Source organism: Artemia franciscana, chromosome 5 (assembly GCF_032884065.1).
Source record: "Artemia franciscana chromosome 5, ASM3288406v1, whole genome shotgun sequence".
NCBI classification, from domain to species: Eukaryota; Metazoa; Arthropoda; class Branchiopoda; order Anostraca; family Artemiidae; genus Artemia; species Artemia franciscana.
Genome location: NC_088867.1, coordinates 12535293 through 12549552, shown reverse-complemented (window position 1 = coordinate 12549552; position 14260 = coordinate 12535293). Strand labels below are relative to the sequence as shown.

The 14260-nt window shown below is 34.6% G+C and overlaps 2 protein-coding genes across 2 annotated transcripts in view; both read right to left on the bottom strand.

Annotated features, from left to right (window-relative positions):
* Positions 1-8781, bottom strand: part of LOC136027673 (probable chitinase 10) — a 9374-nt gene extending 593 nt beyond the window's left edge. The window contains exons 1-2 of the mRNA XM_065705120.1: positions 8777-8781; positions 6345-6588 (exon numbers count right to left, since the gene is read on the bottom strand). Coding sequence (XP_065561192.1) covers positions 6345-6588; positions 8777-8781 — 249 coding nt within the window. The remainder of the gene's footprint in view (positions 1-6344; positions 6589-8776) is intronic.
* A 3519-nt stretch (positions 8782-12300) lies between these two features.
* LOC136027672 (probable chitinase 10) overlaps positions 12301-14260 on the bottom strand; it is a 231098-nt gene continuing 229138 nt past the window's right edge. The window contains 1 exon segment of the mRNA XM_065705119.1: positions 12301-12800. Within this exon segment, the coding sequence (XP_065561191.1) occupies positions 12513-12800 (288 nt within the window). The 3' untranslated portion in view covers positions 12301-12512.

The window sequence follows — 14260 nt, the reverse complement described above, 5'->3', positions numbered from 1 at the left end:
TTTTTTCTTTCACCCACCACTCTTTTTGCCAACAAAACTGTTCTGAAGCTCACCTCAAAACATGCCCCTCTCTCCTTTGTCTCGTTGCCAATCTTTCGAACATCACTTATATCGGCTATGCTGAGGTCACTAATTTCCAGCTTTTTTTCATAATGTTTGACAGATTTGATGACAAAGTTTGTGGGGCGGAAACCTCTTTTACGCCATGTATGACCAGCTTTGTTGCCTCCGCTTCTTGTTTCAAAGAGTCAATCTCACACCATAGCAAATTGACTGACTTTTCATAGGTCGAGATCGTTTTTTCAATTCGCAGTAGTGACTTATGGTATAGTTCAAACTTCATGTCGTATTCGATCTTCAAACTGTCGTGGACAGCTTGAGTGATTTTTTCAATCTGAGAAATCGTAATTCCTGGCATACTGTCCTTTAGTTTTTCTACTTGTTTTGTGATTTCAGCAGAAACCGTTGCGCTAATATTGGCTTGATCGGACGCTATCTTGAGCTTTATTTGATCAAGCGATTCTCGAAGAGAAGTTGCATTACTCGAGACAGTTCAACCAAGATCCGGATGTTGAAGCATTTATTTTAATGCTTTTGCCACTGCGGGCCTTTTGTCGGTTTTGGCCACTTCATAATCAGCATCGTATTCCATTAGGGACCCAGCAGTAACAATTGCGAGTTTATTTTTACCTCCTTAGCAGAGTACTTGGTACTTAACTTGACCGTCCTTAATTGGTATAACTTTAAGTATCTTCACGGGCCAGCTTTTGTAGTGTGTAAATCTGCAAAACACTGTTTCATCAATTGTAAACATCCTTTCCATCAGAGGGCGGGGACAGAAACTATCACTGGCTATATATCGATACGCAAAGTTTGATTATAGTCCAAAAATACGTAAATGACTTATCTTATTCGAGGTCTTTAATTAATTCTATATATAATACTTTTTCTACCACTGGTTCAGATTCAGTCTTTTTACAATATTCACTTTAATCTGTTGCGTAACACTGAAACCATTATTCAAAATATAATCGTTTTTCAAAACTGATCTTAACTGGACGAAGTCTGAATGTTCGATCATAACTAAAGTGCAGTTATAAATTTCTGTTGTAAAGTCCAAGGTCATATCTGACCTTTCTAGCCGTATTCGGTGGAGTATGTTAAGAGATGAAGGAGAGCAACTTTTGCCGGAAGACACGGGCCGTAATGTCACGTCTATGAACCGGTGATTGTCCAGGATGTAAAAGCTGTTGTGTCTAATCCCAAGATGGATTATCAATTCGATTGCTGTTTTGAACAGAAGCACTAAATTATTATTTATGTGGAAAAGATGTTGCAACTGGGAAACGATAGTCCTTTCAATGTCGTTTTTTTTATCATCGGTATCACTTTCAAGTTGTTTGGATGATTCCTCGGCACGCTTTCTTTTGGTTATTTCTCTTTGAGACGCAAGGCTATTTTCACGCTGTTGTTGTGATTCCTCGTTATGCGCCATATTAGTCATGCGCCATTGTAATCGTTTTCCTGTGTCCCACCTGTGAATATATATATATATATATATATATATATATATATATATATATATATATATATATATATATATATATATATATATATATAATATATATATACTAGCTGTTGGGGTGGCGCTTCGCGCCCCCCCCCCCAAGCCCACCCGCGCGCGTAAGTCGTTACGCGCCATATTAGTTACGCGCCATTGCAGTTGTGTCCCTATGTCCCACCTGTGAATATAGATATATATATATATATATATATATATATATATATATATATATATATATATATATATATGTTTTTAACTACGTAAAACTTGCGAATATACAACATTCTTTGCTGTCCCATTGTCTGTGCATATAAATAGATTGTCAGGTTTACCGACTCTTGAACATGCAACATATAATGGTCCATGGGAAAACAATCCGTATTCAGATCTATACCTCATGATTCTAATGATTGCCCTTGAGCTTTGTTGATGGTGATTGCTAATCGACCATTCCCTGTCCCGGTGTCCCGGTCGTCATTTATATCCCCCTGTGCCCCCCCGGCGTCCCCGTTGTAGTTGTGTCCCTGTGTCCCGGTCGTCATTTATATTCCCTGTGTCCCGGTCGTCATTTGTATCCCGGTGTCCCGGTCTGTATATACATTCGTTTTTTAGTTTTGTTTTTCTCCTTTATTTTTTTTTCCTTTTTTTTCTTTTTTAGTTTATTTAGATTTTTAGATTTTTTAGTTTTTTATTAGTTTTTATTTTTTTTTTCTTTTTAGTTTTTTTGTAGTTTTTACCTTCTTTTTAGTTTTATTAGTTTTTTTTTACTTATGTCCTGGTCGTCATTTATACTCCCTGTGTCCCGGTGCTTTGTTGATTGCTAATCGAACATTCCTTTTGTCCTGGTCGCTTTCTCTTTGAGTGTCGTCATTTATTTTTTTCTTTTTTAGTTCTTTTAGTTTTTACCTTTTTTAGCTTTTTTTAGTTTTTTAGATGAAAATTTTCTTTAGTTTTTTCCTTTTTTTCTTTTTAGTTTTTTATTGGTTTTTACCTTTATTTTAGCTTATTTTTCAGTTTTTTCCTTTTTTTTAGTTTTTTTTTTAGTTTTTAGTTTTTTTAGTTTTTTACCTTTTTTAGTTTTTTTAGTTTTTTTAGTTTTTTAACTTTTTTATTTTTTTATTAGTTTTTAGTTTTTTTTGTAGTTTTTGCCTTTTTTTAGTTTTTTCAGTTTTTAGTTTTTTACCTTTTTTAGCCTAACCAGGATTTGAACCTGGGACCTTCATTCTCCGTTCTGACACCCTCTCTCACCGAGTGACTACTCCAGCATGTTCATTTTGGTGTTTTAAATGGTATATTATTAACCAAATTAATGTGTTTTACAATATACTAAGCATCGTCATAACAAAAATGACGACAACTAATTTCATGACGTCAGCCGACACAGAAACATGACGTCACCTGATCCACAGATCCACAGACAGACAACTTATTTTTATATTTTTTTTAGTTTTTTCCTTTTTTCTTTTTAGTTTTTTATTGGTTTTTATCTTTATTTTAGCTTATTTTTCAGTTTTTTCCTTTTTTTTAGTTTTTTTTTAGTTTTTAGTTTTTTTAGTTTTTTACCTTTTTTTAGTTTTTTTAGTTTTTTTTAGTTTTTTAGCTTTTTTTTATTAGTTTTTAGTTTTTTTTTTGTAGTTTTTGCCTTTTATTAGTTTTTTCAGTTTTTTTTTAGTTTTTAGTTTTTTACCTTTTTTAGCCTAACCAGGATTTGAACCTGGGACCTTCATTCTCCGTTCTGACACCCTCTCTCACCGAGTGACTACTCCAGCATGTTCATTTTGGTGTTTTAAATGGTATATTATTAACCAAATTAATGTGTTTTACAATATACTAAGCATCGTCATAACAAAAATGATGACAACTAATTTCATGACGTCAGCCGACACAGAAACATGACGTCACCTGATCCACAGATCCACAGACAGACAACTTATTTTTATATATATAGATAGATATATATATATATACATATATATATATATATATATATATATATATATATATATATATATATATATATATATATATATATATATATATATATATATATATATATATATATATATATATATATATATATAACATTCTTTGCTGTCCCATTGTCTGTCCATATAAATAGATTGTCAGGTTTACCAACTCTTGAACAAGCAACATAATAATTGTCCATGGGAAAACAATCCGTATTCAGATCTATACCGCATTTTTCTAACAATTGCCCTTGAGCTTTGTTGATGGTGATTGCAAATCGAACATTCCCTGTGTCCCCGTCGTCATTTATACATACCCCTGTTCCCCCAGAGTCCCCGTTGTAGTTGTGTCCCTGTGTCCTGGTAGTCATTTATATTCCCTGTGTCCCGGTCGTCATTTGTGTCCCGGTCTGTAATTTCTCTTTGAGTGTCCCGGTCGTCATTTATATTCCCTGTGTCCCAGTCGTCATTTTTGTCCCGGTGTCCCGGTCTGTAGTGTCATCTTATAATGACGTCATATACAAAGCCTTATATACTTATAATGACGTCAAATACAAACCCACAAACAACAAACATGCATATATACAACTAATTTATATATATATATATAGATACAGTTTCTTTTTTAGTTTTTTCTTTTCTTAGTTTTTTTCTTTTTTAGTTTTCTTTTTTTAGTTTCTTCTTTTTATTGATTTGTTTTCTTCAATTTGTCAATGTTCATTCTAAGATTGACACTTGGAAAAATATTTACGCGCCAAGCATGCTAAAGCTAATACAATATATAATAAACCTTAATATTTTGGGTATCTGTTTTAAGGTTTTCGAATTACTTTAATTTGTCAAAATATATTGAAATATTTGTGCAATTCCCAGTTTTTTTTTTAGTTTTTTCTTTTTTTTAGTTTTTTAGCTTTTTTAGTTATTTTTCTTTTTAGTTTTTTACCTTTTTTGTTTTTTTATTTTTTTACGTTTTTTTTTTAGGTTTTTTTTATTTTTTTTTTTATTATTTTTTTTTTAGTTTTTTCATTTAGTTTTTTTTAGTTTTTTACCATTTTTCTTTTTTCAGTTTTCTTTTTCTTATTTATTTTTCAGCGTCACGATGAAATACATATCGCCAAACCTTTGTTTTTTTTTTAAACAAAAATCTGGTAGGCATTGATGACCTTATCCAAGTCAAAATCCCAAACCCAATCATCATCGCTATCATTTTCAGTTTTGATACGTTTTGACTCTCGCTGTCCAGGTGGATTTTCATCTAACTGCGCGGTTTTGCGTTCTTTAGCTGCAAGCCTTTTGGCATTAACCCTTTGAGCAGATTCCTCGGCTGTTTCTTCTGCCATTGTAGGATTTATACTAAAATTTCTGTTTGAATTAACTATTTGAGCAGCTTCCTCAGCTGTTTCTTCTGTCATTTTAAGATCTATACTAAAAATTCTTCTTTACGTGCTAAGCTTGCTAAAGCTCAACAATTTATAATAAACCTCAAAATTTTAAGTATCTGTTTTAAGGTTTTCGAATTACTTTAATCTATTGTCAAAATATTTCGAAATATTTATGCAATTCCCAGTTTTTACATTTTAGTTTGTTTTCTTTTTCTTCTTTATTTTTCAGACGTCATATGTCTGGCGTAACAGACACAGTGTAACAGACATAACACACAAACAACTTATTTTTATACATATAGATAGATATATTTATATAGATTGAAGTGTGGTAAGATGACATACCTAGTCAAAATTTTTACTTTATTAAAATAAGTAATTACATAAGTAAAATAAGTAAGTACTGGCAAAGATAAAAAATTTTGTGATAACCAATAAAAGTCAAAGCTGCAGGAAATATAGGTTAGAATAGGAAACTGAGAAAGACCCACATTTATGTTCTAAAGCAGAGTATGTTGTTGGGCATAATCAAATATAAGGCTATTCTACTCTGAGATACTTTTGACCTCTGAGATACTTTGACTACTCCTGAGATACTTTTGATACTCTGAGATACTCTGAGATACTTTGGTTATTTCTGGATTTGTAGATTGCTTTGAGTCGATGTAAGTGTAAGTATTTCTTATGGTTTTAAGTTGTATTTTGTCCCTTTAATCTGTTGGGGCGGTATTCCCTGTACCGTGTTGCTTAGAACACGTACTTTATACCATTTTTCTTCAGAGTCCATTAGTTTCTACCCGTTATTGATTAGAGTCAATTAAAAGTAATTAATAATTAACAATTGTCTTCTTGCGAGCTCATCAGGAAATGCCTTAAACTGTGTATTTTGAGAAAACTACTATTACCGTCTTTCAGGGTCTATTTGTTAATGTACATAATTAGGTTCAAAATTACAAAATGAATAAACAGGAGTGAATAAACTCTTCGGTGCCCTAGACCTTTTACAACAAGGTATGTCGTAATTGAGAAAAAGCTTTTTATCTTATTAACCAAATGTAAAAACAAAACCACATCTCATCTAAATGTAGAAACTAAATTTGTTAGCTTCACAGTGAGCTTTTACTCTTCTTCACTAAGATTGTCTTGAAACTTAGAATTGTTGCACGAACTCCCCTCACACGTACGACAGGCTACGGTACACTCAAGTTTGTTTTTCTTGCAGGTACGCTTTTCACTATCACAACCATAAATACGACAGGAGCATTTGATAATTTCCAGCAGCTGAGACGGAGAGGCAGGGAGATCTATTTTTATTAGTGCAAAAATTTCGTTATCCCGTAGTTTCCATCCCAATATTAAAGGGTCTTTTGGGTTCCTGAGCCAGACTTGAATTTGACAGTAGACTCATAGCAAGTGGTACTTTGTTGTTGCCTGAGTCGGTGGCAGCTCTTGTGGATGCTTGACAGTGGTGGAAGCGCTCACTTTTCTTTGAAAGATTTGCTTTCTGGCAGTGTCAACGTTTGAAATATCAGGGCCATAGTACAGTACTAATAAGACCTGCTCTCCTGCTGCCACAATAGCGTCAAGTGCTGCGAACTTGTCACCCAATATAGCAACACTGTCCCTCAAACTCTTGTCAATAAGTTGCAGTTGAATGGCTCTGTCCTTTCCTATTCTATAAGAGTGAGGGATATAGACAAGCAAGGTATAGCCTAGCAAGGTATGACACAACAGCATCAAATGGTTGACGTCTGTGCCAAGCTTTTTTTTTTCACTAATATACCAAGTTGAACTGTTACCACCAAAATGGTGAGAAATATAAACGCCTGGAAAACGCTTCTGATCGGCTGATCAGATGAGCCAATTGTCAGTATCATCAGCAACGACGATGGTGTATGTAAGAAGAGCAGCTTCTACTGCTTTTCCTACAATCAGAACGTCGACGTCTCCTTCCAAGTGGTAAACTTGCAACCTTGCAAAATATCAGCTGGTCTTTGAAATATTCAAGTACTTCTTATAGTAAGGGTCAATGCATATTCTGTTCAAAAATTCTCCCATTTTTGCAACAAGATTACTGACAGTAAATTGTTCTTCATAATTTCCTTCGAAAAACTCGACCCGCCTCAAACACACCTCATACCTTTCATCGTGTACTGGCATCTCCCCTTTTCGGACTTTTTTTTTTATCTGGCTCGGTATCTTCGAGTATTTCAGGAAGCTCTTGCGTCATAAATCTAGTTGGAATGTTCTTCTTTGATTGAAACACAGAAGAACAGGCTGTATGATAAATGGCGCCACCTGCGTGCAAGTCCAACACTTTAAATTTTCAGAGGAGAACGTTATTTGCCCAGTCATCCCCTCGGTTTTGCACACTGTCTTTATGCTCTCTTCAAAGTCTTTGGTCCGAACATTTTATCACTCATGACCTTTTCTGTGGTTACTGATTACATTTATCCTTGTAGCGCAGAAAAAACAACACTCTTGGAAATTGAAACTGGGAGTCGTGATCGCTGTACCAGTTTTTCGGTGTCCGTCTTTTCTGACATGGCTCGTCTTCAGTTTTTGACCTTTTTATTTTGCCTGTGAAAGGATTTCAGCAAGCACCATCAACTTGCCTACCTACCTGGGTAAAGATGCTAGTACCTCGCGTTTGCTAGCTTCGTTAATTTCTCTAGCTCCTTTCTCTGCCAGTACCGATGATTTTGAAGCATCAATCGGCTGCTCGCAAAAAAGGACATAAGACGTCAATAGGGTATTTTGCAAAAGAGAAGGGCGGATTTTCGGAGGGCTATAGTATTCTTACTTACACTAAAGAATTTTTGTTCAGCGTAGCTGCGTCTTTTATTCCATTCCAGTGTCTAAATCTTCTTTCCTAACGGTTGCTTTATATTTATTTTCCGTTTTCATGTTGCTTAAAAGGTTTTTCATTTATTAATAGCTAATTCTATTAAACAAAATTTCAAATCAAAATTAATCTTTCTTTAATTAGCTCTGGCTTTCTTTGTTCTGGGAAGAAATCTAAATTCGCTTCAGAAGACTGCCAAATAAAACACAAAAAAAATGTATAAAGTTTCTTTGCAGGCCAAAGATGGCCCAAGTTTAATTAAGCTATTAACTGATCATCGGTTGCGATTCAACAATTCGACTCTTACTGTTATCTTGTCTAGGAGTTGACGATATCAAAATGATCAGACCAGGGGGCCCAGATCGAAGAGTAAGAAGCAACCAGCTTCCCGCCAAACAAAATCCCTGTGGGGTTCGCCTCAGAACTCCGGCTGAGATACCAACACCAAAAAAAATAATAAGAAATAAAAATGGATAGCAGCCTGCGGGAGGTGTTTTGTAAGAACTTTTAAATCCTATTTTTATTTAATTTTTAGTTTACGTATATTTTATTAATTTACGCTTCAAAAGCCTGCCAAATAAAACACAAAAAAAATGTATAAAGTTTCTTTGCAGGCCAAAGATGGCCTAAGTTTAATTAAGCTATTAACTGATCATCGGTTGCGAGTCAACAATTCGACTCTTACTGTTATCTTGTCTAGGAGTTGACGATATCAAAATGATCAGACCAGGGGGCCCAGATCGAGGAGTAAGAAGCAACCAGCTTCCCTCCAAACAAAATCCCTGTGGGGTTCGCCTCAGAACTCCGGCTGAGATACCAACACCAAAAAAAATAATAAGAAATAAAAATGGATAGCAGCCTGCGGGGGGGTGTTTTGCAAGAACTTTTAAATTCTATTTTTATTTAATTTTAGTTTACTGCAAAAACGTAAAGAACTAATTGAAATAAAAAAATAAAATGGATAACAGCCTGTGAGAATGGTTTTGCATTTTCTTTTGCTGAGAAGCGGATTACATACGCCATCTTTATTCAAACTGTGAAAAGAAACTAGCTTTTATTTATTTTCCTATCATGTTTTTTTTGTCGAGATGATTTAATTTTTTTCAATATGTATATGAAACGAATTTCTTTTAACAAGGATTTTGAATAGATATTAATTGTTAAGTTGAACTAAATCCGTGAAAAGTTCCGAGAGAATTACTAATTACCAAAATAGAACCCGTGACGTCGCTGTGTGTTTCTTCCCATGATAAATTTCTACTTGGTCCTGGAGAAATATTACTTGTAGGCTAATTTTAATACATTAAAAGAGTTTAATACTGTTAGCTTTTAAGAAATTTCCCATTTATTATAAATAATTTTACTAAACAAATTTCTGCATCGAAAAAAATTTATATATTAAGTTATAATTTGCTATCAATGACTTCCATGATTGTTTTTCTTTTGAAAATATAACGCAGTAAATATTATATGGATTAGCAGGTACTTGATCTAATAAAATCTTAATTCCTATATCAGCAGTTGATTCACTTCAATAAATATTCGACTCATCCTTTGAAACATCAAGAAATTGCAAGTGAGCAGATGGATGTAGATGAGACTCTACCGAAAGGTTGGAAAATTCTACATGATATGATTGAAAACGACGCAAGCATTTACGCTTTCTAGAAGAAAACAACTGCTATTACTCTGAGAGGGCAAAATAATCTGAAATCGGCAGCAGAACTGCCTACCATTGGTCACAAATGCTGGGACTGTTGCAAAGAGTTCAGACATTTTTCAAGTACGAGCCCTGCTTCTTGCCACCATGTTATTTAAGCCGAACGGTCTCCTTCGGATGGCAGACAAAGCAGCGCTTGACAATGCGATCTGGTGCTAAACAAAAGACAAATTGGGTGCTTAAGATTTTGGATGAACCTCGGTATGTACTAGATGCTGGGATCCTTCTATATCGTTTGTTTTAGGAAAAATGCAACACACGCAGATATCTACATCAAATGCGTCGACTATGTGAAGCGAATATATGGATGCGGTTTCATAGTGTTTGACAGATATTTATATGGACCCTCAATCAAAGACATGACACAAGGGAAGAGCAGCAGGTCTAAAGGTTGTCCTAAGATCAGCATTCAGTCGCAGAGGTCTTTTTTTTAGTAAAAAATATTAATTCCTTAGCAACGCAGAAAACAAGCAGGCAATCATCAGCTTTCTGTCTGGCTACCTTAATGATGCGGGATGTAAAGTGTACCAGTCGCCAAGCGATGGTTATCTGCTGATTGTGGTGACTCCAGTTGAGTCGGAAGAAGGCCAACCCACTGTCCTAATAATAAAAGATACAGACAGACTTACTAGTCCTTCTACTGTACCACACAAAGCGAGACTGTAAACCGATATTTTTTTTATTCCGAGTCGAAGTGACAGAAAACTGGAGGCCGTCCGTCGGATATATTGGCAGCTAAACTGAAACTTGGAGACACCTTTTGCAAAAAGTCTTTCCCTCCATGTCTTTCTCGGATACGATTCAACTTTGCAAATTTGTGGCATAGGAAATACTACGCCAATGAGCCTCGGAAAAACGAGGAAAAACTTCCAGGATATCGCCGGACTGATTCCCAGGCTGAGCTTCTACAAAAGAAGACATTATAAAAGCTTGAGAAAAGGCCATGCTTATCTTATTTAAGGCTACAAAAAATTAAATAAATCTTGACCAGGTCCGCTGCAGGAAATTCCTCGAAAAAGTTAAAAGTTTTGCGAAGTATGTAAAGGCAAAAATGCTCTCACAAACAAGCGATATTAGCAAGTATCATTAGCTTCGAGAATACTTCCAACTACATGCGTAGAAAAATGTTGAGTGTCGACTGGTTCCTTTGGAGTATCGCTAGATTGTGCGGAAAGGAGAATTACGACCTGTGCATTCAGATAAATCTCCGGCACTGCCTTCTCTCAGTGCTTCACTGTAATTGCAAGAGTAAGTGTTCACTCTGCGATGTTCTTGCAAAAAGCATGGCTTAAAATGTACCTGAGCCTGTGGCAATTGTAAACTAACGAACTGTTCCAACTGAAAAATATTTGGTGCCGGAAACCTTGAAGACGATAGTAGCGAAGAAGAACAACAAATTTGAAATGGCTTCGCCACAGTCAAGTGAATCTCAGTGTTACTGGGATTTTTCTCTGCCTTATGTAATTGATCCCTGTGTTGCAGTTTATCTGAGTATATTGATCTCTTTGCTTGGAACTAGTGTTTTGTAGCAGCTAAGCGAAGCTCTTTGACAAAATGTTTGTTTGTTGTTGCCAAATATGGGTTTCAACTTCCCCTATTCCTCCTCATTTTTACTTACTTTCACAAAACTGAGACTTTAGTCATACTGAACTTTACCTGGATCCAGTCTTGGTTGTTACCAAGGCGCGAGGCTGTAAACGTTTTCCTATAGGCCAAGTTTAATATGCACCTACAGGCTGAGTCTCTCCCCCAACCTCACCCTCTATCTCCAAACTTTAAGCCCCAAACAATTCTTTCGACTTTAAAGGTTTAGTTTCATGTTCATCAGCAACAAATAAAAAAGAGTGTAGAAATGACATATTTAGTCACATTTGCTGGTATTTACTCAAATCAACATTTTTTGCCTCCACCACAAGTTCAACCTCAAAAAATCAAAATAAGAGGCATTGAAAGCCAAAACGTTTATGGGAAGTGTAAAGAATTTTAACAATGTTCTCGATACTCTGTTTCCTTCGTTTTCCCCCTCTATCTTATTTTCTGTCTCTTATCGGTTCCTCAACCAACTGAACTTGACGTTTCAATATGATCATAGTCATGGTAAATTTTCAGCACCATAGATAAAAATACGAAACTTCGAGGTGAACTCTTACTGACTCAACTTATTATTTTAAAAACCAATCGAACATGTTGGACCTTCCCCCAAGCTTTATTCTTCTTAGACAATACCTTTAAACCTATGATGCACATTTTGCATTATTTGTGCGTAGAACCGATACATAAATCCCAACGTTGACCATACACAAATGTAAGAAAATAGATTTGGCCAATAAAACGAAGGTAAAAGTTTTTTTGTAATCTACCTGTTAATTTCCCTCAACATCACTTTTTTTTCTAAATCTTACATCAAAGAACGTCTTTCATTATCATTGCCAAAATAACGAGCACAATTTCTTTAACAAACTGCTTCTGGAAATTAGGGTATGGAGATCTGCTAGTAATATCTGGGTTTGGCATTATAGCTAGTGAACTATTCTGGCAAATAGCCAAACTAAAGATTATAATAATTTCAAAAATTTAATTTTAATTTTATTAATTGACCTTACTTATTTTTTAGTCCCCTTCATATTTTATGTTTGACCCAAGAACGAATCTAATAGAGCCTGAGGAATTTGCTCTATGCGTTTTTAACTTGTATAATGAAATGGGCAAAAAATGGGCTTATGTTCATCTGTGGTTCGGAACATCTTAAGAGATGGCACTGGTGTCAAATCCAAAGCTCTTGTAACTTACAGCTAAATGATTAAGATCCAAAGCTTGAATATGATAAATGTCGTACGAATTTATTTACAAATAAATTACAAATTAATAACACTTATTCACCATTACCGAACCCAAAAACTGGTTTGATTTCATTCACAAAAATCTAGTAAAGTCAATAAGGTATCACTGGTTAAATGACCTAAAATCATTTTCTCTGCAAACGTCGATGACGAGGTAAAAAAAAATGGCACTAAATCACTGGTATATAATTAATTCAAACTTCACACTGGGGGTCAGGGGTTTGTAGACGTCCAAGTCCTCTATTAAGGGCTCTAAGAAGAGGATGAGGCTCACAACCACACTTATTTCTGAAATCGTCAAGGTCAGGCGCCCAGACAATTACACCAGCTAGGTCCCAATCTTTAATCTTTTGGGCCTTTCTCTTAATCATATCTGCATCATCAAAAGATACCCATTGATTACCCTTGTAAGCATATGGACCCATTCTACTTTCAGGATCTTGAACCACTGTCCATCCTCCTTTTTGTATGCGGCTGCAAATCTAGAAAAAGAAATGAAAATAAATGTGGTGTCCTATCATCTATCTTACTTTAAAGTGGTAGCTGCGTAGACCTTGGTCCCCTTCATCCTCAACTATGAAAGATAATTTTTTATAAAGACAGAAATAGAAAGAATTGAAAAACACGTTGTCCAAATATTTATAATTCTGCTATTGCACTTCGTGACCTGAGAGTGAAATGACTGTTCTGCCATTTGGCATAATTGTTTTTTGTTATTTCGAACCACTCGCTTGGGAACTCTATGCAACCTTATTTGTTACCTTTTTTTCTTTATTTTTCTTTTTTTAATAGCACATCAGCTCTTTTCCTGAGACACAAACAGCGAAAGGAAAAACTTGGGTTATAGGATTTTATTAGCTGAACTACAGAGCATTAAAAAAAAGAAGTTCAGTCTTTAATCTCGCGTTTTCGGACTGAATTCTAGAGCAGTAGGACAATTTCGCTTTCATGCCAGGACTCGCAATCAGATGTATGGTCATATTATCAAAAAATCAAAAAAAAACTTGGACCCAAGTACTAACAGAGAAATACGGCTAGTAAACTAATAAAACTTATAATGAACTAAATAAATTTACTAAATTTACTAAACTAAATATTTTATAATTGACTGTTCATAGCTAAACAAAATGCAAAATCACATGATTTTATGATCAATTTTGCTAATCGATTTGAAATACGAAGGTAGATTTTATGACCGATTGCACATATTTTTATTTTACACATTTCTAAACAAACAAATTATTATTGCAGGAGTATCCTTCCCAAATTTGTCTCTTTTAGTAAGTGTTTTAAGGTTCATTCTCCAACGTTAGCCCTTTGGTCGACACCTCTTGGTTTAAAATACTTAAAAAAAATGAAACCAAAATAAAAAATTTAAATATCTGACTCAAATATTTCAATTATATACATACTAAGCGAACTCTTTTGGTTAGGATGGGGAAATATATATGGAGATAGAGGGGTTGAATAGAAATAATAAATAAAATTCTGGAGATTTGATGGAATCTGGGAGCGAAGCCATTTTTATCTATGCACGCTTGAAATGAGATACCATTTTAAAGTATATTTTAAGGAATGTTTAAATTAACTGTTAAATTTCTTAAAGAAAAAAGCGCTTCTAGTATTATTTTTGTCGAAACATTTCAAAAAACACTTTTTCGTGGCTTTCAATTCAAGGTATTTTAACCAAAAGTCAAAACATCTAAGAATTATGATCAAGTTTCAGGACCTCAAGTTTTAGAAGATTCAACTTGTTTCTAAAAAAAAAAAAAAAAAAAAAAAAAAAAAAAAAAAAAAAAAAAAAAAAAAAAAATCAGTTTCATACACAGCTGAAAGGATCGTTAAGTTCCTTTTATCCATTCCCTTAAAATATCCATGCTTATCAGATTCGCTAGGTGTTTTTTTAGGGGAGGGGGATTTTACCAGTCCTCTAAGAAACGCA